The following is a 21,934-nucleotide window of genomic DNA, read 5'->3' on the forward strand; positions in this document are numbered from 1 at the left end:
AGCCCTAGAACTCTGAAATCCATGGGCAGTGGGTACTATAGGCTGGGGAGGCTGAACTTTCCCAACCAGTCTGGTGTGGCCTCATCCACACCCTACCCCCAGACCCCCTCTTCCGTGGTCCAGGCTGGCTGGGGCTGGGGCGGCACCACCTGCCCCGTGCTCTGAGGCTGGAGGCTCTGCAGCCGTGTTGCCCGGCTCAGGTTGCCAGGCATCCGGTTTTCGACTGGAATGCCCAGGAGAAAAGGGATCCTGGTGGTTCCGGTCAGCACTGCCGACCGGGCCATTAAAAGTCCAGTCAGCAGTGCTGCGGGTCTAAGTCACGCTAGTCCCTACCTGTCCTGGCACTGCGCTGCACCCCTGAAGTGGCCAGCAGGTCCGGCTCCTAGGTGAGGGGGCCATGGGGCTCCACACACTCCACACACCATCCCAAACACTGGCTCCAGATTCCCATTGGCTGGGAACCACAGCCAATGGGACCTGGGAGGGCGGTGCCTGCGGGTGAGAGCAGCGCGCGGAGCCTCCTGCCCCGCTGCCTAGGAGCTGGACCTACTGGCCATTTCCAGGGCGCAGCACGGAGCCAGGACAGTCAGGGAGCCTGCCTTAGCCCCACTGACCAGGAGCCGCCCAAGGTAAGCCCACACCCTAACCCCGAGCCCTATCCTCCTCCCCAGCCCTGAGCCCCCCCAAACCTGAAGCCCCCTCTTGCACCTCAAACGCCTCATCCCTGGCCCCACCCCAGAGCCTGTACCCCCAGCCAGATCCCTCACTCCCTCTGCACCCCAACCCGCTGCCTCAACCCACAGCCCCCTGCTGCACTCCGAATCCCGCATTCCTGGCCCCACCCCAGAGCCCGCACCTGCAGCCCAGAGCCCATATCCAGGGGTTAGCTGGAGCCGGTTTGCAACAGTTTGCGCGAACCGGTTGTTAAATTTTGCAGCCGGTTGAGAACCGGTTGTTAAAGGGGTGGGCAAACTCCTGTCCTGCCCATCCCGCCCCAGCTCTCGGCTCCCGCTGTGAATATGTACTCACCTGGTGACACTGTGCGCCTTTGGCGGCATTTCGGCGGCGGGCCCTTCACTCGTTCTGGGTGTTCGGCGGCACTTCGGCGGCAGATCCTTCAGTGCCGCCGAAGACCCGGAGCAAGTGAAGAACCTGCCACCGAAGTGCCGCCGAAGACCCGGAGCGACTGAAGGAACTGGATCTTCAGCTTCTGGCAGCTCATCACTGCCCGTACCCCCTCCCACGCCCCAATCCCCTGCCTCAACCCACGGCGCCCTCCCACATTCCAAATCCCTCAGCCCCACCTCACAGCCTGGAGCCCCCTCCTGTAACCCAAACCCCTCATCCCCAGCCCCACCCCAGAGCCTGCACCCCCAGCCAGAGCCCTCACCCCCTCCCACTCACCAACTCCCTGCCCCAGCCTGGAGCCCCCTTCTGCACCTGAAGCCCTCATTTCTGGTCCCACCCCGGAGCCCACATCCCCAGTTAGAGCCCTCACCCCAACTCCCTGCTCCAGCCTAGTGAAAGTGAGTGAGGGTAGGGGAGAGCAAGCCACCGAGGGAGAAGGAATGTAGTGAGTGGAGGGTGGGGTCTCAGGGAAAGGATGAGGAAGGGGGTGTGGCCTCAGGGAAGGGGCGGAGCAGGCATGTTTGGTTTTGTGCAATTAGAATGTTGGCAACCCTATGCCCAGTCACATGGCACTCCAGGGCTGGGGGAGCTCGGATGGCCATGGGCTGGGGTGGGGTGGGGGAGACTGTCAGCTGTGGTGGGGGTGCTCGGGGCTCCTGTGGGGGAGGAAGGGGCAAAAGGGGAGGAAGAGAGGCAGGGCCTCAGGCAGAAGGGGAGGGGCTGGGGGTTAGCCGCCCCCAACGGCTGGTTCACCAGCCGCCCATGCTGAAATCCCTTTCTTCTCTTCCCCTCCCTGCCACTGCTGCTTTCTGTGATAGGGCCTTGCTAGAGGCAGAGGCCACTGGGGTGAGGCTCTGTTTTTAGCCTCTCTTCTTGTCTGCCCTTCTGCCTCCCTGTCTGCTTGCTTAGTGCTGTCAGTTCAGAGATTTGTTCCTAATTAAATGATTGCAATTCTTGGCCAGACAAGCAATGCCCAGTGCACACTGCAGTAGGATCCACCCAATAACAACTGCTCCCTCCTCCCATCTTCTAACAGCATTGAATTGCATTTGATAAGCGATTGTGGATGAGACAAACCAGCAAGACTGGAATCAGTGATTGCTGGTAATAAGCCGGGAGAGAGAAATGGGCCTTGCATCCAGTCAAGAAGGACTTCAACAGTCTGTTCCATGTTTTTGTGTTGAAGGTCTCCTGGAAATCTTACCTAGTGGACTAGTGGACTTTCCCTTTCAGAGATGCAAGATGACCTCTTTTCCAAGGCGAATTCCACATTTCCATGCTGCAAAATCCCAAAAGAGGTAATTCCCCAGGAATAAAAAAGTACAGCTATATGGAATGTCCATTGAATTGGGCTGAGAGCAGCATGGAGAAGGTGTAAAGATCCTTAAAATTCCTGAACTGTGTCAAATGCATCCACTCAACAGAAACCAGGAAGTGGACAGGGAGGCAGGCCCGTTGCATATATTTATTAATGATAAACATTAAGGGGTGTATAAATAAATCAACTAGCACTGCTCATAGTAGACAGCAATAACAGCCAATCTCCTGTGACAATTTGGGGTTCCACCCAGACCAGTGAGGGGTTGGTCACTGCCTGCCCTGCGACTCTGGATACCTTCAATGCTGTGCTGCTGCAGACTCCAACAGCCAGCAGATAAACATGCAGGTCCTACCCTGGCTTCCCCTGCCAAGTTACTGCTTGCAGAGTGACCCCCAACACCTCCTGCAGTCCTAGATTTCCCTAAAACTGGCTCCAGCAGTGTCCAGCCCTCTCCTGGAATGCTCAACAAAGTTATTTAGTTTGCTGCTCCTTTAAAGAGCCAGAAACACCATCTTGTGAGCTTGGCTGGAGTTAATAATCTCTTCAAGTCAGTCAGAGTACTGGGCTGGTTTAGATAAAAAGTAAAACAAATTTACATAATCAGAGAGTTTTTAAGTGAGTTTGGCATGCCAATGTGCTTTTCATTGTCTTTGGTCACACCTTGCTCCATTTACATGGGAGACCCATGCACAACTGCATTCCTGTGTCTGGAAAAACCCTCTTTATTAACTCCCCCGACATGCCTGGTTTAAACACATTTTAATCATAATTCCAGCAGCTCTGTGTAATTATTTGTGAGTTGACCGTACATACATCACACACGAAGATTAATCGTCAGTGAGCTGTTAGATGTCCAATGACATATTACATGACACCCTATAGATGCAGATGATAACAGTAGCAAGTTGGGGAACATTGAGCTGGTCAGGCCAGCTGACACTTCTGGTTTAGGGGATGCTCTTTGGGTCTTATCCCTTACCAAGCATCCCAACCCACCAAGTGGAAAAAACTTTCCAGCCTTAGCCCAAGGTTAAAGAAATGCTTGGCTGAAAAGATGAACCTTGGAGGCGATCAGGATCTGGCAGACCAGCAATGGGAACACCCTCGAGTTGGGGTGTGGGGGGGTATCCACTGAGAGTGCCCTATCACCTACTCTGTTCTCTTAGGAGACATCTTAACCTGAAATGCTCCATCTCTTATTCTCCTGGGTTCAGAGACCAGAAAAGAGGTTCTCAGGGAGCTGCAGGTGGTTGAGCAAGAAGACAGAGGTTGGAGGATAAAGTCCAGTTCCTTGGAGACATAATGTCTTGCAAACACACAAAGGATTTTCCCCCACACCTTCAGTTTTATTACTGCAGCTTTTCTAGTTGGGAGTTACAAATCAACACCTCCCAGGTCCACCAGTCCCTTGCAGGCAGGAGAGGGATAGGAAGAGAGAAGAATCAGTTGGGGAAAGGAGGGAAGTGTCAACTTAAGAGAAGAGAGAACTGCTGGGCTAGGCAGCAAGGTAGGCAGGGGAAGAGGAGGAGGCTTGCACTAGAGAGAGATACAACCCTAGAGCAAAAAAAGAGGCTGGGACAGCAAGCAAGAGGGAGGGGAGAGAGCCAGGGTAGGAGGCAGAGAGAGATGAGGTGAGGAAGCAGCCTGGAAGGCTGAAGGCTGTACCCTGCCCGTCTGCACTTGCCTCCTGTTGGTTTTGAAGGTGGGTCAGAAATTCTCGGGGCACATTCTCTTCCCCTCACTCCAGAACAAGGAAATAGAAGAGAGAAGAAAGCAAAATCACAAGCTGCTGCTGTGAGCTTTTATCCCCTTCCTTCCCTTCTCTGCACTGAAACGACAGAGTTGTGCTGTGCAGATCCTTCCAGTGCTGCGCCGCTCCAGACCTGCTCCCTGGGAAATAGAACAGGGGAAGGAGGGAGAGGAGGAGGCAGCTAAACCCAGCAGCAGCGAGAATGTGAAGCCTGAAGAAGCTTCTGGCCACTTTGCTCAGGAAGAAGGATGGAGATTCCCAAAGCTCTCAAGTGCCTGACCCTGCTGCTGAGTTTGTTACCCTGCCTCAGATGTGTGGAGGTAGGAGATTTTTTTTTAAAATATATCTCCCTTGTAATGTAACATGGCTTTTTAATATCCTGTGCAAGGGGACATTGCACTTAGCAAATATGCTCTCTGAAGCACCCTGCTATCTTCTGTCCCTGGACCAGGGGGTTTATGCTGGGAGGAGGGCTATGTATCTTCTTTTGCCTATGAAAAAGCATAATCAGAAAATACAACCCACAGGAAGCTGAGCAGGGTGCATGGGGTGCAGCTGCTTTGGCTCATGTTTTCTCAAGCACTGCAGTGACCAAAGCAGGAGGGTCTCTTTGTCTCTGCCTATTGCCGATAGATTAATCTCCCCTATTACTGTTGTGGACTGATAATTTATAGCTACATGGACCTGGGGCCAAGGATGTAGGACAGGCTGTTTGCACTCGTGCTAAAATGTGAGGGGGCTAAGGGGACCAATCTTTGGTGAGAGGGCTTTGGAAGGAGCACATTGCTCCATGGGTCTGGACTGCAGTCCCTTCCTTCACGATCAGTCTCCAAGTTGTGGTGGATCCATTCTCCATGCAGTCCATTATTAATCCAGCCTATCACATGCAGACTGGCCTGGGCATGCACATCCTGTGGGAGCGGGGAGTTAGGAGACATGGATTCTGGTTCTGTCACCTGTCTTGCTGTGGGAGCTTGGGCAAGCACAGGACTCCTGTGGCTCAGCTTGCCCGGTTCTGAAAGGGGAGAGGCATTCCCGTCTCTGTAAAGTGCTTTGAGATCTTCAGATGACTGTGGCTATAAAAGTACAAAGAATTGTTGGTTTACTCTCCATTGTGTAGGCTCAGTGCTGTATGATACACACACAGAGAGGGGCTCCCTGCTCAATGGAGTGTAAAAATCTAACTGCTGTTTACACACACATACACACATGTACCCCCTTTCCCCCGCCCCAAACACAGGCCCCTCCTCATCCCAGCTAATCTGGCATTTCCAGAAATGTCATTGATACATTTCTGATCTAGAATTTCAGGTCTGGCTTTTCTGGGGTGATCTTGGTGCTGTCCCATTGTCGACAGCACCTGCTGATCAGATTCAGTTCTGGCATAAGCAGGTCTGACCCCTGTTGAAACCAGTGGGAATTGCCTCAGTTTACTCCAGAGATGGATGTGGCCCACAGTCTTTAATACAGGAAAAGAATTAGCTTCAATCCCAAATTGTTCTCTCCCCCCTTTACAGAACAAGAGGTGAAGCTGAGAGAGACAAAACCATGGCAGCTCCAGTAAAAAGAGAGAGTGAGAACAGCTTCCGATGGCTAGACTTCTAAAGATATACATGCCCCCACTCTGTAAATTAGTGATCCTTGCACATGTAAAAAGCTGCTGGTTATTTAAAAGTAAACTCAAGTGTGAGGAGCTAGGAAATATACTTCAGACTCTTTGCCTCAGGCTGTTGCCACTGGTCTGGGAAGAGCTTACACCTGCCTGCAAATCCTGTGAAAGCACGAGGTCATGTCAGAGTGGAGTTCGCCCTCCCCCAGCCAGCAATGGTGTGGATACCATCAGAAAGCTTCTGCTCATGCTACGGTATGCAGCTGGAGCTAGGCAGCAGCCCCAGAAACCTCAGAGCTTTGTTTCATATCCCTGGTGCTTGTTCCTAATATGTCAAGCCCTGTTTGGTGTGGTGTGGTGTGGTGTGAGGTATCATTACACTTCTTCAAGCCCTGAACTGTATTAAAGGCAAAATCTTAAAGTTCCTGTTGAGTTCCCTCTTACAGACACTCATTGTTTTGTGTGTGGGTGCGCTCTCTGAGTGTGAACACTGACTCCTGAGGGCACCACCGCATCAGGTAGATGCTCTATCTTCAGACCTGTTCACTGTCACAGCCATAGGAAGCCACTTCCATGGTTTGTGCAGGGAGAGAGGGAGGGACTACTAATACATTTTTAGAGGGCATGACTATTTCTTTCAGTCTCCCCTTTTGCCCCCTACATCTTGGTCAGGCCCCTGTTTCTCCCTTCCTCTCCTGCTTGCTCCAGCTCCCCATGCCTCTCAGAGCGCTTGGATAAAAGCCTGGAAATGACACGCAGCAGCCCTTTAGCGGCATGGTTGTTGTAGGAAGGGTAAGCCTCTGCAGCCTACAAATTATTCATTTTGTTATTCGTGGGCAGAGCTGTGATTGGGCTCTAAGAGGAGTAATAGGGGAATCAGGGAAGAGGCGGTTACTAGGGTGTGTTTCCCCAGAGCAGCCAGAGGCTGAGCAGCTTTCATGACTTGCCCATGTTTATTTCACAGGATAATCATCTCTCTGCTTTTGCTTTGTGTTTCTTTCCCAGGCTCTCCTGGGATCGCAGCCCAGCCAAAACCATTTGCAGAGTGCAGGTAAGAACAAGAAGTTATTAATTCAGTCGCCAGTCAGATGCCTCACTGTGCCCTGAGACCATGAGCAGAATGGAAACTGTTGGCTTGCTCTCATCCTCTGTCTTGTCCCATCATCGTGCCATTTTCTGCTCTGTTGCACGCTTGGGTTTCTGTTTCTCTCCCTCCTTTACATTTCCAGCCTCATTTTTTCTTCATCTCGAATACTGCTGCAGTTTTCTCTTCATCCCACATTTTCTTTCCCTTTCCTCTCTCTTTGTCTCTTTCACATTGTCTCCTTCTTTAATCCATTTTAATAAATATTGAGGTCTTACCGACCCCTCATCATGGCTTTGTCAGTGAATCCAAGTCAGGCTACAGATCGTCTTCCAAGTGACTCTCTCTAGACATTTATGTTGCTTTCTTCACAGTGTATCTGTACCTGCTGATATACATGGCACCACAGCCCATTCCAGCTGGGCTTGCAAACCTCTCTGTTGTTTTCAAGGTCAATGGCACAGTGTAATTCTTCTGTACACATCAGCTCTTTGTCGTACAGGACATATTTATCCTTGCTGTTGCAGAAGGGTTTGCTAAGGGTATTGGCTTCTGGTTGTTTATTAAATGAATAGAGCTATTATACTGAAATTCATTCCAGGGTCTTCTCCCACATGTTGCACTTGGAGAGACCTATCTGGTATAGAAAGCCAATTGTGTTTTTCCCTCTCTTATTCCAGATGAATGAAGGAGGATTTCAATCTGTCACAAAAACTACATATTTAATTTACTGACATTTTTTTCACAGGCAGGAATTTTGGATAAACACTGGTCTGGATTTTTGTGCCTGCTTAGAATGGGTTTGCTGTACTCCCCGTAAACCCACTGCTTTCAAATAGACAAGCTGATGTACTCATGTAAATAAAGAACATGCATGTAGTGCATGCTGGAATAAGAGTCTCCACATGGGGGGACTATAAATTCACCCCCTCCTTTGCAGAATCTGATTTCACAGGGGCCTGGGTCTGGCTCATCTCAAAGATAAAGTGTGGCTTTCAAGTAGGCTTATGTCCAAATGTAGGGGTATCTTATTCAGGAGTCAGAGTGGGTGGGGTGAGAAGTAGTATTAGTGGAGCTTGCATTCTGCCTACCATCCCAAAATAGCTGGGTGTCTTCATTAGGGTCCAGAGTTAACACTCATTTCAGATGATAGGGGAGTTCACAACTCTCAGTGCTATTATTTTTCAGGAAACATTTGATTAGATCACATTTACAAGGCTTTCTTCACAACCCCAGGGCAGAGAGTCTTGATTTGTAAAAGAAAATGAAGGTTCAATGTTGCAGAAATGGAAGGAGCCAGCAGAAGAGGGCTGTTATGTGACACATACTGGCTTTATCCAAGCCCTTCTTGGCAGCAAGCCATCCTGAAAGCTTCCTTTCTGTCTCCAGGGTCCGGCTTGTGTGGCATTGGGCCCCTCGGGTATTACAATGGCTCATTGGCTGTCACTGAGTCTGGGTCGGAGTGTTTGAACTGGGCAGAGTTCCCTGATTATGTCCAGCAGTACCCAGACAGGGGCTTAGGGAACCACAACTACTGCAGAAATCCAGACGGGGGAGCCACGCCTTGGTGCTTCTACCGGCTTGCTTCTGGAGTGATTGGCTGGGCCAGCTGTGACTGTAATCAGGGTAAGTACCCCTCAGCATCGCTTGGCTTGGGGGTCTTGGCTGCATGCTCTCAGACCTTATCCATGGGCAGGTGGGGGCGTGGGGGGAGAGGGTAGGTGGAGGTGCCAAGATGCATACAGCTTGGTGTTGGACCCAGAGCAATGAGCACAGCACAATAGTTGGTCAGAATTTTCAGAAAAGTTTGGCTTCTGTTTAGGCCACTAACCAAGGACTTGTCTCGATGAGAAAATTATACTGGTATAAGGTAAGGTGTGAATTTATAACCCCAGTGTGGACACTCTTATGCCAGTATAAAAGCATCTTTCTCGGCTTATCTTAAACTGCTTCCAAAGAGATATAAGCTAAAGTCAAAAGAAGCCACTCGTAGGCCTGGTCCACACTAGGAAGTTAGATCGCTATAAATATGTTGCTTAGGGGTGTGAAAAATCCACCCCCTTGAACAACGCAGTTGAACTGACCTATACCCTGGTGTAGACAGCGCTAGGTCGATGGGAGAATTCCCTCATTAACCTAGCTATGGCCTCTTGGGGAGGTGGATTACCGATACCGACGGGAAAACCTCTCCTGTTGGTGTAAGTAACATCTTCACTGAAGCTCTACAGTGGTGGTGGTGCAGCATTTTAAGTATAGACAAGCCCTTGTTCTGGAGTCTGAGGCTATGTCTACACTATGAACCTTACAATGGCACAGCTGTACCAGCTCCCCTGTAGCCACTCTTCACCAGCAGAAGAAAGCATAGGCACTGGAACTAGGGGTGCTGCTGCATCCCCTGGCTTGAAGTGGTTCCCATCATATCCAGGGTTTACAGTTTGGTTTTATGACTCTCAGTACCTCCACTATACAAATTGTTCCAGCACCCCTGGGAGAGAACTCTTCTGCTGGCATAATTAAACCACCCGCAACAAGCAGCATTAGCTATGTCAGCAGGAGAGCCTCTCCTGCCGACACAGCGCTATCCACACCTGCACTTTTGTCGGTGAAACTTATGTCAGTCAGGGGTGTGTTTTTTCACACCCCATACCAACAAAAGTACCAGTGTAGATGAAGACTGAGGGTATGTCTGCACTACGAAATTAGGTCGATGTTATAGAAGTCGATTTTTAGAAATCGATTTTATACCGTCGATTGCGTATGTCCACACTAAGTGCATTAAGTTGGCGGAGTGCGTCCACAGTACCGTGGCTAGCATCGACTTTTGGAGCATTGTACTGTGGGTAGCTATCCCACAGTTCCTGCAGTCTCCACTGCCCATTGGAATTCTGGGTTGAGCTCCCAATGCTTGATGGGGCAAAAACATTATTGCGGTGGTTTTGGGTACATATCGTCAGTCGTCCCTCCCTCTGTGAAAGCAACAGCAGACAATCATTTCACGCCTTTTTTCTGTGCAGACGCCATACTGCTGTCAGCAGACGGTGCAGTAGGACTGCTAACCGTTGTCATCATCCACCGCTTCCGCTGCAACTCTGCTCTGCTGCTCTTGTCTCAATAGCAAATTTCTCCATGTTGTCTGTCATGTGCTCCCGGGTACTTGTGTTCTTCCTCGGGAAATGTGCGTGGTGCTAACAGTCGTCCTCCACCACTTCCGCTGCAACTCAGCTCTCCTGGTGCCATGAATCCATCTCGCAGGTCTTCTTGTTGTTCTGTATAAATATCTATTCTCGTGGCAACCATCATCATCCATCGCTTCCGCTGCAACTCTGCTCTTCTGCAGATGCCACACTCCGGCAAGCTCAGCTCACCGCTGCTGTTGTGAGCATTGCAAACACCTCGCGCATTATCCTGCAGTGTGTGCAGACCCTGCAAAAGCAGGCGAGGAGGCGACAATAGTGCGATCACGAGAGTGATGAGGACATGGACACACACTTCTCTCAAAGCATGGGCCCTGGCGATTTGGACATCATGGTGGTAATGGGGCAGGTTCAGGCCGTAGAACTCCGATTCTGGGCCCGGGAAACAAGCACAGACTGGTGGGACCACATAGTGTTGCAGGTCTGGGATGATTCCCAGTGGCTTTCGCATGCGTAAGGGCACTTTTTCATGGAACTTTTTGACCTGCTTTCCCCTGCCCTGAGGCGCCAGAATGCCAAGATGAGAGCAGCCCTCACAGTTGAGAAGAGAGTGGCGATAGCCCTCTGGAAGCTTGCAACGCCAGACAGCTACCGGTCAGTTGGGAATCAATTTGGAGTGGATAAATCTATTGTGGGGGATGCTGTGATCAAAGTAGCCAACGCAGTCACTGAGCTGCTGCTATCAAGGGTAGTGACTCTGGGAAATGTGCAGGTTATAGTGGATGGCTTTGCTGCAATGGGGTTCCCTAACTGTGGTGGGTCGATAGACGGAATGCATATCCCTATCTTGGGACTGGACCACCTTGGCAGCCAGTATGTAAATCGCAAGGGGTACTTTTCAATGGTGCTGCAAGCATTGGTGGATCACAAGGGGCGTTTCACCAACATCAACATGAGATGGTCGGGAAAGGTGCATGACGCTCGCATCTTCAGGAACTCTGATCTGTTTGAACAGCTGCAGGAAGGAACATACTTCCCAGACCAGAAAATAACTGTTGGGGATGTTGAAATGCCTATAGTTATCCTTGGTGACCCAGCCTACCCCTTAATGCTATGGCTTATGAAGCCATACACAGGCACCCTGGACTGTAGTCAGGAGCAGTTCAACTATAGGCTGAGCAAGTGCAGAATGGTGGTAGAATGTGCATTTGGATGTTTAAAAGCGCGCTGGAGCAGTTTACTGACTCGCTTAGACCTCAGCGAAACAAATATTCCCACTGTTAATTGCTGCTTGCTGTGTGCTCCTCAATCTCTGTGAGAGTAAGGGGGAGATGTTTATGGCGGGGTGGGAGGTTGAGGCAAATCGCCTGGTGGCCAATTACGCGCAGACAGACACCAGGGCCATTAGAAGAGCACAGCTGGGTGCCCTGCGCATCAGAGAAGCTTTGAAAACCAGTTTCATGACTGGCCAGGTTACGGTATGACTGTTCTGTTTGTTTCTCCTTGATGAAAACCCGCCCCCTTGGTTGACTCTACTTCCCTGTAAGCCAACCGACCGACCCCTCCTTTGATCACCACTTTCAGAGGCAATAAAGACAGGTTTCAGAGTAGCAGCCGTGTTAGTCTGTATTCGCAAAAAGAAAAGGAGTACTTGTGGCACCTTAGAGACTAACCAATTTATTAGTCTCTAAGGTGCCACAAGTACTCCTTTTCTAGAGGCAATAAAGTCATTATTGTATCAAAATCATGCATTCTTTATTAATTCTTCACACAAATAGGGGGAAAACTTGCAAAATAGCCCGGGAGGGGTGAGTGAGAAGGGAAGCACGGTGTGGGGTGGTGGATGAGGGGAGGAGGGAAGGACCAGGCCACACTACAGTTCAAAACTTATTGAATGCCAACCTTCTGTTGCTTGGGCAATCCTCTGGGGTGGAGTGGCTGGGTGCCCATAGCCTCCCCCGCTGCGTTCTTGGGCATCTGGGTGAGGAGCATATGGAACTTGGGGAGGAGGACAGGCGGTTATACAGGGGCTGCAGTGGTGGTCTGTGCTCCTGCTGCCTTTCCTGCAGCTCCACCAGACGCCTGAGCATGTCAGTTTGCTTCCCCATTAGACTCATTGCATTGCATCCTGCCTCCTTTCATCACGCTCCTCCCTCCTCTCATCGCATTCATTTAACACTTTCCTGGACTGTCATTGGTTGCCTCCACACATTCTGCTGAGCTCTTTCAGTGTGGGAGGACTGCATGAGCTCTGAGAACATTTAATCATGAGTGCGTTTTTTTCGCCTTGTAATCTGCGCTAGCCTCTGGGACGGAGATGATAGGGGGAGCGTAGAAACATTTGCAGCTGTGGGAGGAAAAAAAGGGAGAGTAGTATTTAAAAAGATACATTTTAGAGAACAAAGGGAAGACTATTTCACACTGAAGCAAGCAATTCACATTACATAGCACATGTGCTTTTGGTACAAGGTCGCATTTTGCCTCTTATATTGAGTGCCTGCCAGTTTGGTGTGAGACATCACACACACTCAGCTGCACAACAGAATTTGGCTTGCAGGCAGCCATGGTAAGGCAAAGGGTTTCGGCTTCTTCAACCTTCAAAACGTGGGAACGGTTTCAAACAGCAGCGCCCTCCTTTCCCATACCAAGCAAAGCCTGTTGGGTTGGCCATTTAAAAGGAGGGGCTGTGGTTTTGGGGTGAATGTGCAGCACAACCCAACCCCAGCCCCCCCAGTTCTCTGGGATGATCGCTTCACACACACACACCCACAACTGCATAGTATCAGGAAATATCCCTGTCAGCCAAAGGTGAACAGCTCAGCATGAACAGGTCTCCCCCCACCGTGTGGCTAACAGCGTGGATGATTTCTTTTCAGCCAAAGGCAAACAGCCCAGCAGGAACGGGCACCTCTGAATGTCCCCTTAAACAAATTTCCTGTATTTGAACCAGGTGGCCGTGAATGCTATCACTCTCCTGAGGCTAACAAAGAGATAAAGAACGGATGTTGCTTGAATGCCACCAAGGGCCAGGCCCATTCGCTGCAATGCTTTGTTCTGCAATGATTCCAGACTACTTGCTACTGGTTTGGCGTGGTAAAAGTGTCCTACTATGGAGGATGGACTAAGGCCGCCCTCCCCAGAAACCTTTTGCAAAGGCTTTGGGAGTACCTCCAGGAGAGCTTCATGAAGATGTCCCTGGAGGATTTTCGCTTCATCCCCAGACACGTTAACAGACTTTTCCAGTAACTATACTAGCCGTGAATGCATCCCAAGTCTTCAGGGCAAATTAATCATTAAACATGCTTGCTTTTAAATCCTGTATTATATTTACAAAGGTACACTCACCAGAGGTGCCTTCTCCTGCTTCATGGTCTGGGAATCCACCTTGGGAGGGTTGGGAGGTTATTGGCTCCAGGGTGACGAACAGTTCCTGGCTGCCGGGGAAAAGGGATTCTTTGCTTGCCTGCTGTGCGCTATCCTAAACCTCCTCCTCATCATCATCTTCCTCATCCACAAAATCCTCATCCCTGTTGCGTGGGGCTCCCCCCTTGCAGGTATCCATGGACAGTGTTGGGGTAGTGGTAGGGATGCTCCCTAGAATTGCATGCCGCTCATCATAGAAATGCCATGTATGGGGCTCTGACCCGGAGCGACCGTTTGCATCCTTTGTTTTTTGGTAGGCTTGCCTCAGCTCCTTAACTTTCATGTGGCACTGCTGTGTGTCCCTGTTGTAGCCTCTATCCATCATGCCCTTGGAGATTTAGGCATATATATTGGCATTTCGTCTTTTGGAACGGAGTTCTGCCTGCACGGATTCATCTCCCCATGCAGCGATCAGATCCAGTACCTCCCGTTCGGTCCATGCTGGAGCTCTTTTGTGATTCTGGGACTCCATGGTCATCTGTGCTGATCAGCTCGCCATGCTGGTCAAACAGGAAATGAAATTCAAAAGTTCCCGGGGCTTTTCCTGTCTACCTGGCCAGTGCATCTGAGTTGAGAGTGCTGTCCAGAGCAGTCATAATGGAGCACTCTGGGATAGCTCCCAGAGGCCAATACCATCGAATTGCATCCACAGTACCCCAAATTTGACCCAGTCGATTTTAGCGTTACTCCCCTTGCCAGGGAGGAGTACAGAAATCAATTTTAAGAGCCCTTTAAGTCGACAAAACAGGCTTGGTCATGTGGACGGGTGCAGGGTTAAATTGACCTAATGCTGCTAAATTCGACCTAAACTCGTAATGTAGACCAGGGCTGAGTGGCCACATGGGAGCTATACCAGTATAACTATAGCAGTTTATAATTATACTGGTGTAACTATAGCAGTGTATAGAAGAAATATGTAGAAGCTGGCCTTCTGTGAAAATCTGGCTATTAGTGTCGCAAGGGAAGTGACTGTTGTTTTACAATCTGCCCCTTATTCCAGTGCCTAAGTGAGAGCTGAGCCCTTTAGAAAATCTGGCCCCAGTTGTGGGTGCCGATCCCTTGAACATTTGGCCTCACAGCCTTATTTGCAATGTGTTAGGAAACGGTATTTCAACCCCTTTTTAAAAACACCATTTCAACAAAACTAGGTTCCACCTCCCCGCACTGGCACAAACACTTTCAAATATGGCTTCCTCCAGATGAGAGGTGCCTCCTATGGGTGGGGCCTGTGTGCCTGCCCGTCCCTCCTGCGTCACTTTCTTTTTCCTCAAAGCCATTTCTATTTGAGGCCAGCAGAGTATAGCTGTGTGTTTCTGTTCCAGTGCTCAAAGCATGGGTGGAGGTGTGGGGAAGGCCCTTCCCAGTAACTCTCAGTGGCGTGAGGAGGTTTCCAGGTGTTGATGGAGATCTGTTCTATTGTAGCACTTTAAAGGGAGTGAATTCCTGCCTCCTCCTTTTCCTGGTGCAATTGCAGAGGAACAGCCCATTGTTACTGGCCCTCTAGTCATACCGCTTCCTGTGGGGCCATTGACCTTGGGGGCAGTCTAGTGCACATTCAAAATTCCTGATTGGTTACACAATCAAGTGTCTCAGTGTAGGAGTTTCAGAGATTGATAATACCTAAAGCCCTTTACAGTCTATACCTCACAGCTCATTACAAAGATGAATAAGTGGAGTTATCCCTATTTCACAGATGGGGAAACTGAGGCATGGTGCTAAAGGCAGATCCCAGGCCTCCTGGCTCCTCAGTCTCCTGCTCTATCCATTGTACAGCCCTGGCTCTCAAAAGAAGGTGGCAAAGGCCAGCCTCCCAAACAGCTGTCACCCACGTGGGGAAGGTGCCGGTGTGGTGCTTCTCCATACAGCATTGCCTGAGGAATAGCCCTGGAAAATGGGGGTGAGAGAGGCTGGCTGCAGCTCAACCGCAGCATGGGAAATCAGGGTGTCCAGTCCGTTTCCAGAGCCATCTTGCACAGTGCCTGCTGAGAGTGCAGCAGGGAGCACTTTGGCATCAGAGTCTTTCTTTCGGAAGGTGCTGTGCGGCTGTCTGAAGGTGGCAGGGTGGAGCTGTACTTCAGCGGACTCTGGGGTACCATCTGTGCTGACCATTGGACAGACTGGGATGCCAGCGTGGTCTGCAGGCAGCTGGGAGTCAGGTAGGAACTTTAGAGGCAGATTCCAGGGATCACCCACAAAGGAGAACAGTCTCTGCCTCCTTGGTATCTGAATTTGCTCTGTCCCCTGGTCTCCCAGTGAGCAGTGCTGAATGTACGCTGCTGTTTTCCTTCTGTGGCCATGGCCCATCCCCTGTCCAGACCCTCAGTCACCACTGCAAGAAGAGAGTCTAGACTACCAAACCTCAGTGACTTTCTCTGAGAGATTCCCTCCCAAGCCCCATCCCTTTCCCCTCCCACCGGAACAGGGAGGGGGTAGAGTCTGGAGAGAAGGAAGAGGCTTTGCTAATTCACACTGGCACCCCCACCTGCCTTACAACATGAAATAATGGTGAAAATTCCATTGGCTCTGCTCCCACAGCAGGTGAGAGACTGGCTCCTCTTCCTGCCAGGGAGGCCTGGCCCCTCCCTCTGGAACCTGCAGCCTTTCTGAGAAAGGAGCAACCTGGCACAAAGGTTGCCTGTGTGGCAGGATGGTTTTGGCCTTGGGCTGGAAGGTTTCTACTGAATTTTGTATCCCCTGGGAGTGGTGCTGGCTAGTGACCTGGCAAAGCAGCTTTCATCACATTGGAGGACCCAGTGAAAAGCTCAAAGGGCCCCCAGAAGGGGAGTGCTGACACAGTGCCACCAGTTCTGTGGGAAGAGCCAGGAGCTCATGCTTAGCTCTGAGGTCTCAACAGTCAGTCTGCTGAGCTGCCCCCTGCTTTGGAAGTGGGGAGGTTCTCCCCCTACGAAGGGGGCTCTCCTGGATTCTTGGAGGTCAAGGTCACTATGCCCGCCGATCTGCCTCCTTCGGGGTGGTGTTTCAGCACTGCCCCAGATTCTCCAGGGGGAGGAGAAATATGCTCTTGTCTCCTCCTGAACTTGCCCCGTCTCAGAGGTTGCTGCCCTCCCTTCAAGCAGCTGGCCCCACTCCCTGGTGATGTATGAGTCTACCTGAGCTGCGGGCAGGGCTTCTACCTGAAAGAAGGAAGGAAAAAAGAGGGTCAATCAGGAGCCACTAACGTCCATGTGACCATGAAAATAAAAGGAAGGCCCATGACTGGCTAATTACTTACCCCCAGCCTTGCGTTTATGATAACTGAGGCCAGTGGAAATGAGTGCAGCTGCACTTTAAGACATTGCCTACAGCTGACAAGCTCCACAAAGAGCAAAACCAGTCAGGATCCTGTAACACTGTCCTACAGAGCTGCCAGTGTCCCCTGGAGAAGCTGCTTGCCAAGCCTTCCCTAAGAGCAGTGATTTGAATCCTCTTCCAGCCGAGGCCCCACTTTACAAATAGTAGAAGTTTCAGGACTCATCTTCTCCAAAGGGGGAGGATGGGTCCTCATGTGCCTCCTTGCGAACCCATGTTGCAGAGAATCAGCCCTGCTTCTCTCCCTGCTGTTTGTTTCTGTGCCTCGTTCTTTATCGCTGGCATGACGAGCATATCTGTCCTTTAGACCCACCTGCTCTCACTACTTTCTGCCTTTGAGACGTGATCCTTTCTGTGTGACTTCCTTATGTCTTCCACAACAGCTGCTGGGAATAGGGAAGGCTTCTGTGCCTGTTGGTGGCTTGCCACTTGGTTTCAGATGGCAGCCTTGGGTGCATGCCCGCCTCTTTGGGCTTGGTGCATATACAGTACATTGTGGCCGGGGTCCAATGTAGGTTCAGGTCACAGGCACCATGTGAAAATGTGGGAGTGACAGAGAGGGGGGATGGTGACTCAGATAGTGCCAGAGATGTTAGTATTATCCTTGTGCTCTCCTCTCTGTGCTCAGTGAGATAGGCACAGCTAGGAAGAACTTCCTTGCTGCCTGGGGGCCGGTTCCCCTCCGTCTGCAGTCAGCAAACTGCCATGGGGATGAGAAGGCCCTGCTGCAGTGTGGCTACCAGGAGGCTGCGTCCGGAGCCTGTAACCAGGGAATCGCAGCAGCGGAGTGCGTTCCTCCTGCAGGTAAATCCCCAGGGAAAGGAGCTGGGACCCCCATCCCTCAGTGCCAAGTGTCCCAATTCACAGTGTTGCCACCAGGATATAAAATCTCAGCTGGCAAAGTTGCGGGGATGGATAAGATGGCGCAGGCTTGGCTTGGTCTACTTACTGCAGTAAAAATGGACTCCAGTTTCCAGCTGAGGATCAACCACGCCCTCCCAGCCCTGAGCACGCAGAGGGGAGGCATGTGGGGGGAGAAGGAAGCTGCCCCACTTCTCCCACAATCTGTTCCTAAACAATGAAAAAAGTCAGCAGTGAGCAGCTCACCCTCGGTAGGGGTTCCCTGAGCCAGGCCTCTGCCCCAGGGAGCATAGCCCCTGCTCATCGACGTCCCTTGAATGTCTGTGGTGAGCCATCTCTTGGCAAACAGCCCCACCACCACCACTAGGGGAGGGCTAACAGCACGGTCACTAGTGGTCAGAGGTGGCTGGGAGAGGCCAGGGCAGAGGCTGGTTCATCCTGAAGCCCTGTAATGGGTCTGCATCCCCAGTCATCAGATGCACTCTCTCTCTTCTGCTTGCTCCCTTTTCTGAAGAGCAGGTGCTGGTGCCCCGCTGCGGCTGGCTGGGGGAAAGGAGAGCTTCGCGGGGCGAGTGGAGGTCTACCACGACGGCAAGTGGGGCACCATCTGTGATGACCAATGGGACGACCGGGATGCCGAGGTGGTTTGCAGGCAACTGGGGTTCAGGTAAGTCCCCTTCTGGCTGGTGATGGAGTTCGGGGAGACTTCGGGACGTAAGAATTGCCAGAGTAAATCAGACCCATGGTCCATCCAGCTCAGGATCCCATCTCCCACAGTGGCCAACAGCAGCTGTGTCAGAGGGAAGATGTTCTTGTCATCCATGTAAATGTCTAGTCCTTTGATGAATCCTTCCAGTCACTTAGCCTCAGTAATACCTTTCAGCAATGCACTTCACCTGCCACATGTGAATGGTGCATATTGTCTTTGATCAGTTTTAATTGGATTGCCTTTCAGTTTCACTGACTGTCCCTTTGTCCTTGTGCCACACGAGAGGTAGAGGCAGCTCCTATTCACCTTCCTCTAGACTTTTCAGTGCTTTGTATGGGAGCTGCTTGGTGCTCAGCACCCCTGAAACTCAGGTCACTCATAGAGGTGCCTAAATAGGGACTTCAGAGCCTAACTGTAGATTTGATTTTTGAAAATCTTGGCCCTGGGAGTTTGAGGCGTAATATTGATAGAACCATCAAACCTTTGGAGTTTTGCCCATCCCTGATGTTGAAATGTCATCCTTGACCTGCCATGTTTCTGGATCATCCACGTTGCCAGAAAATTGCCAGGATATGATGTAATCATGTCACCACTGTTCAGACATGAATAAATGGATTTTACTTATTTACTGTCATGTACCAATTGCAAACTCATCTTTGAGATACTGAGGTTTCACATTGGGCTAGTGAATGGGCAGGTCACTGTGACTGAAATGCAGATAAGCTGTGGAATGAGCTAGAGGATCCCGGACTCCCAGCCCCTGTGCTGTAGCTAGGGCCCCAACCAAAGTAGCATCCCTATGCACAAGACTTTGTGTCCCACATAGGCTAGAGTGGGGGGAGGGTGTATCTTCCCTCCCTCTGTGTGTGTCTGTGTCCTCTGTAGTGGGACTCCAAAGGCCTTCTCGTGGGCTCACTATGGGCAGGGATCCGGCCCAATCCTGCTGGATGAAGTGGAGTGCTCAGGGAACGAGTTGTCACTGGACCAGTGCAAGAAGAATAACTGGGGACAGCAAAACTGTGATCACATTGAGGATGCAGGAGTGTCCTGTGACCCCTTCACAGGTACAGATCCACCTCACCTCTCCCTGTGCATCCTGTCCCACTCTTGTATTCCACAATCCTTTCAACAGGTATAGTCTGTCCCCCCTCCAGAGCAGGCACCTCCTTCCTGCTGGGCCTGGGTGCACAGTGGGGCAGAGGCAGGAGCAACTCAGAGCCAGACAATGTAGCCTTCCCACTGTCTTGCATGGGTGCAGCAGAGGCCGAGGGGAGTACTAGCCTGTGCCTTGTGGGCGAGCACATCTGCAAGGCCTTTGTGCAAAGTAATGGGGTGTTCCTCTGCTGAGTCTAACACACACTCTCTCTCTCTTCCCGCTCTCAGACTGCACACAGCCGTCAGCAGAGGAGGGTTCCTTTCTCCTTTACTAATTGCTTGCCTTTTCCTGTCCCATCCTCTCCAGAGGGCACAGTCAGGCTGGCAGGAGGCCGCACCCCCAGCGAAGGGAGGGTGGAGGTTTATTACAGGGGAGACTGGGGCACGGTGTGTGATGACGGCTGGACGGCTCTCAATGCCCAGGTGGTCTGCAGGCAGCTGGGCTTCAGGTACTGTAATGATGGTATTTAGAGAGGAACTGGTTTTACAGGTGACTAAGTTCCCTATTGGCAAGGTTTAAGCGCCATGTCCCCTCACTGGGAAAGCTGGGCCTTAGCATCTCCTGCCCGTGCTTTGTTAGAGAGCTGATCTCCCTGCTACCAGCCTTCCCAGGAAATGGTGAATCCTTTCTCGGGCACCTTCCGGGTTAGAGAGCTGGGCAAGTGCCAGTGCCCATTCCCAGGCAATGCTAAGCATGAGCATCTCTGCCCCTGATAGGGTGACCAGGCTCCTATTATCCCCCATCCCCTGCCCTGATTTTTCACACTTGCTGTCTGGTCACCCTAGTCCCTGGCCCACTTAGAGTGTCCATGCCTGTTGCCACCTTCATGGATTCCTCCCATTAAAGAAAGAAAGGTCTGTGCTTCTAAAGGATACTCCTTACGCTTCCAGCTGTATAACCTTGGACTGTGTGGGCTCATCAGCTCTCAGTTCAGATGGGTTCAGCTGGCTCAGTACTTGAATGGGAGACCTGCAAGGAAAATTGCAGTGGTGTTTGTGATTGTGGAGATGGTGCTTCCCTTTAAGCCAGTACTGAACTGATGCCCCAAAGGGGTGTGAGGAGGTGCTGCCTTTTGGATGAGATTTAGAACTAAAATAGTCTAGCAACCCCTAGTGAGAATTGCAGAGCACATGCAAGTGTGATTGTATGACCGATGGACACCAAGCAGTGGACTGGTTTTATCAGGTCCCCCGGGAAGCTGAGCCTATGGAGATGTCCCAGCTCCTCCCTCACTCTCTCCCATGTCACTGACTGTCAGTCAATGGAGTGGGTTACGAAGGTTTGTCTCTTTTACCATTGAGTTTTTCTCCATGTTGGTCTCCTTGGCTGTGTGGGTTCTTGAGGAAACAGGGCTCCAGCTAGATCTGGGAGTTGGGTCAGAGTGCAGGGTTCTGGGGAGTGGTGTGTTTGACGTGCTTTTCCATTTCCTTCTCCTAGTGGCCCTGCCAGCCTGGCATCTGAGGGGGAGTACACACTTGGCCAAGGCTTTATCCTTCTGGACGACATGGCTTGTACAGGCACAGAGTTCTCTCTCCTGGACTGTCCACACAGCAACTGGGGGCAGCATGACTGCTCGCATGCCGAGGATGTGGGGGTCCGATGCTCCCCTGAAACCAACAAGATCATTGAAGGCACTGCTGGTACCTTGTTCTGCCTCTTCCAGTGGAGGGTGCGGGGAATGGCTTACTGTTCCATCCCTTCTGGAGATTAAGGCAGGGGCAAGAGCACTCCTAGTCTGTGGACTGCTCCATGGATGGGGTTGCTTATGGGGAAGGGATTCCTGTGGCCTTCCTGCTATGATTATGCACCTGCTGTGAAGAGTCCCAGTTATCCCACTGAGTTGATGGTTCCACATGCTAAACGTGATGCACTGTGCGACCATTTCCTGCTGACGCTAAGAGGTTACATTTTCTAACGCATGTTCCGCATGGCCATTGGCCTGTTCTTCTCATGTCCCCACCAATCCCTTGATCCCACCCTGACACCTCTCCTCCCCACTGTGCTGGCCTAGCTCCCCCTTCCCTATGTGCAGTTTTCTTTTGCAAATCCATGTGAATTCTTCTGGCAGTGACTCCACCTTATAAACAGAAATGAAACCCTGGGAGCCACAATTGCTGCCCAGAATCCCATTGCTCAGTAGCGGGACGCTTAGACCTTGTTTACAGAGGAACATTGTACCCTTTAACTAAACCAGTTTAGAAACTGCTTAGTAAATTAGGGCTTGCAAAGAAAAATGGACTTAGGTTAAATGGATATCAGGGGCTGTTAAGTTGAAATCAGAGTCCATGCAAGGGGGTTACACCCATTTAATGAAATTGGTATGTAAATGGATTTAGTTAAGTTGGTTCAATTTCCTCATGTACCCAAGGCTTGATTCCCCATAGTCTTCCCTACAGCAGGCATACCCTGACTCTTCAGCTGGATTTTGTCATTTGGCTTTACAGCAGGAT

General features: G+C 51.0%; 1 protein-coding gene across 5 annotated transcripts in view; it reads left to right on the forward strand.

Moving 5' to 3' along the window:
- Positions 1-2,325: 2,325 nt before the first annotated feature.
- The window catches only part of LOC140914606 (neurotrypsin-like), a 37,781-nt gene continuing 18,172 nt past the window's right edge, over positions 2,326-21,934 (forward strand). Inside the window, exons 1-10 of one of the 5 annotated variants that reach the window (XM_073352865.1) lie at positions 2,326-2,426; positions 4,290-4,519; positions 6,814-6,859; positions 8,282-8,518; positions 15,482-15,605; positions 17,387-17,562; positions 18,134-18,286; positions 19,214-19,392; positions 19,791-19,932; positions 20,922-21,124. In XM_073352865.1, coding sequence (XP_073208966.1) covers positions 4,448-4,519; positions 6,814-6,859; positions 8,282-8,518; positions 15,482-15,605; positions 17,387-17,562; positions 18,134-18,286; positions 19,214-19,392; positions 19,791-19,932; positions 20,922-21,124 — 1,332 coding nt within the window. In that variant the 5' untranslated portion in view covers positions 2,326-2,426; positions 4,290-4,447. Of the gene's footprint in view, positions 2,427-3,640; positions 4,520-6,813; positions 6,860-8,281; positions 8,519-15,481; positions 15,606-17,386; positions 17,563-18,133; positions 18,287-19,213; positions 19,393-19,790; positions 19,933-20,921; positions 21,125-21,934 lie in introns of those variants that run through there. The other 4 variants (XM_073352868.1, XM_073352866.1, XM_073352867.1 and 1 more) reach the window with 4 other exon arrangements.

This window comes from Lepidochelys kempii, chromosome 7 (genome assembly GCF_965140265.1).
Source record: "Lepidochelys kempii isolate rLepKem1 chromosome 7, rLepKem1.hap2, whole genome shotgun sequence".
In the NCBI taxonomy this organism is placed as follows: domain Eukaryota; kingdom Metazoa; phylum Chordata; order Testudines; family Cheloniidae; genus Lepidochelys; species Lepidochelys kempii.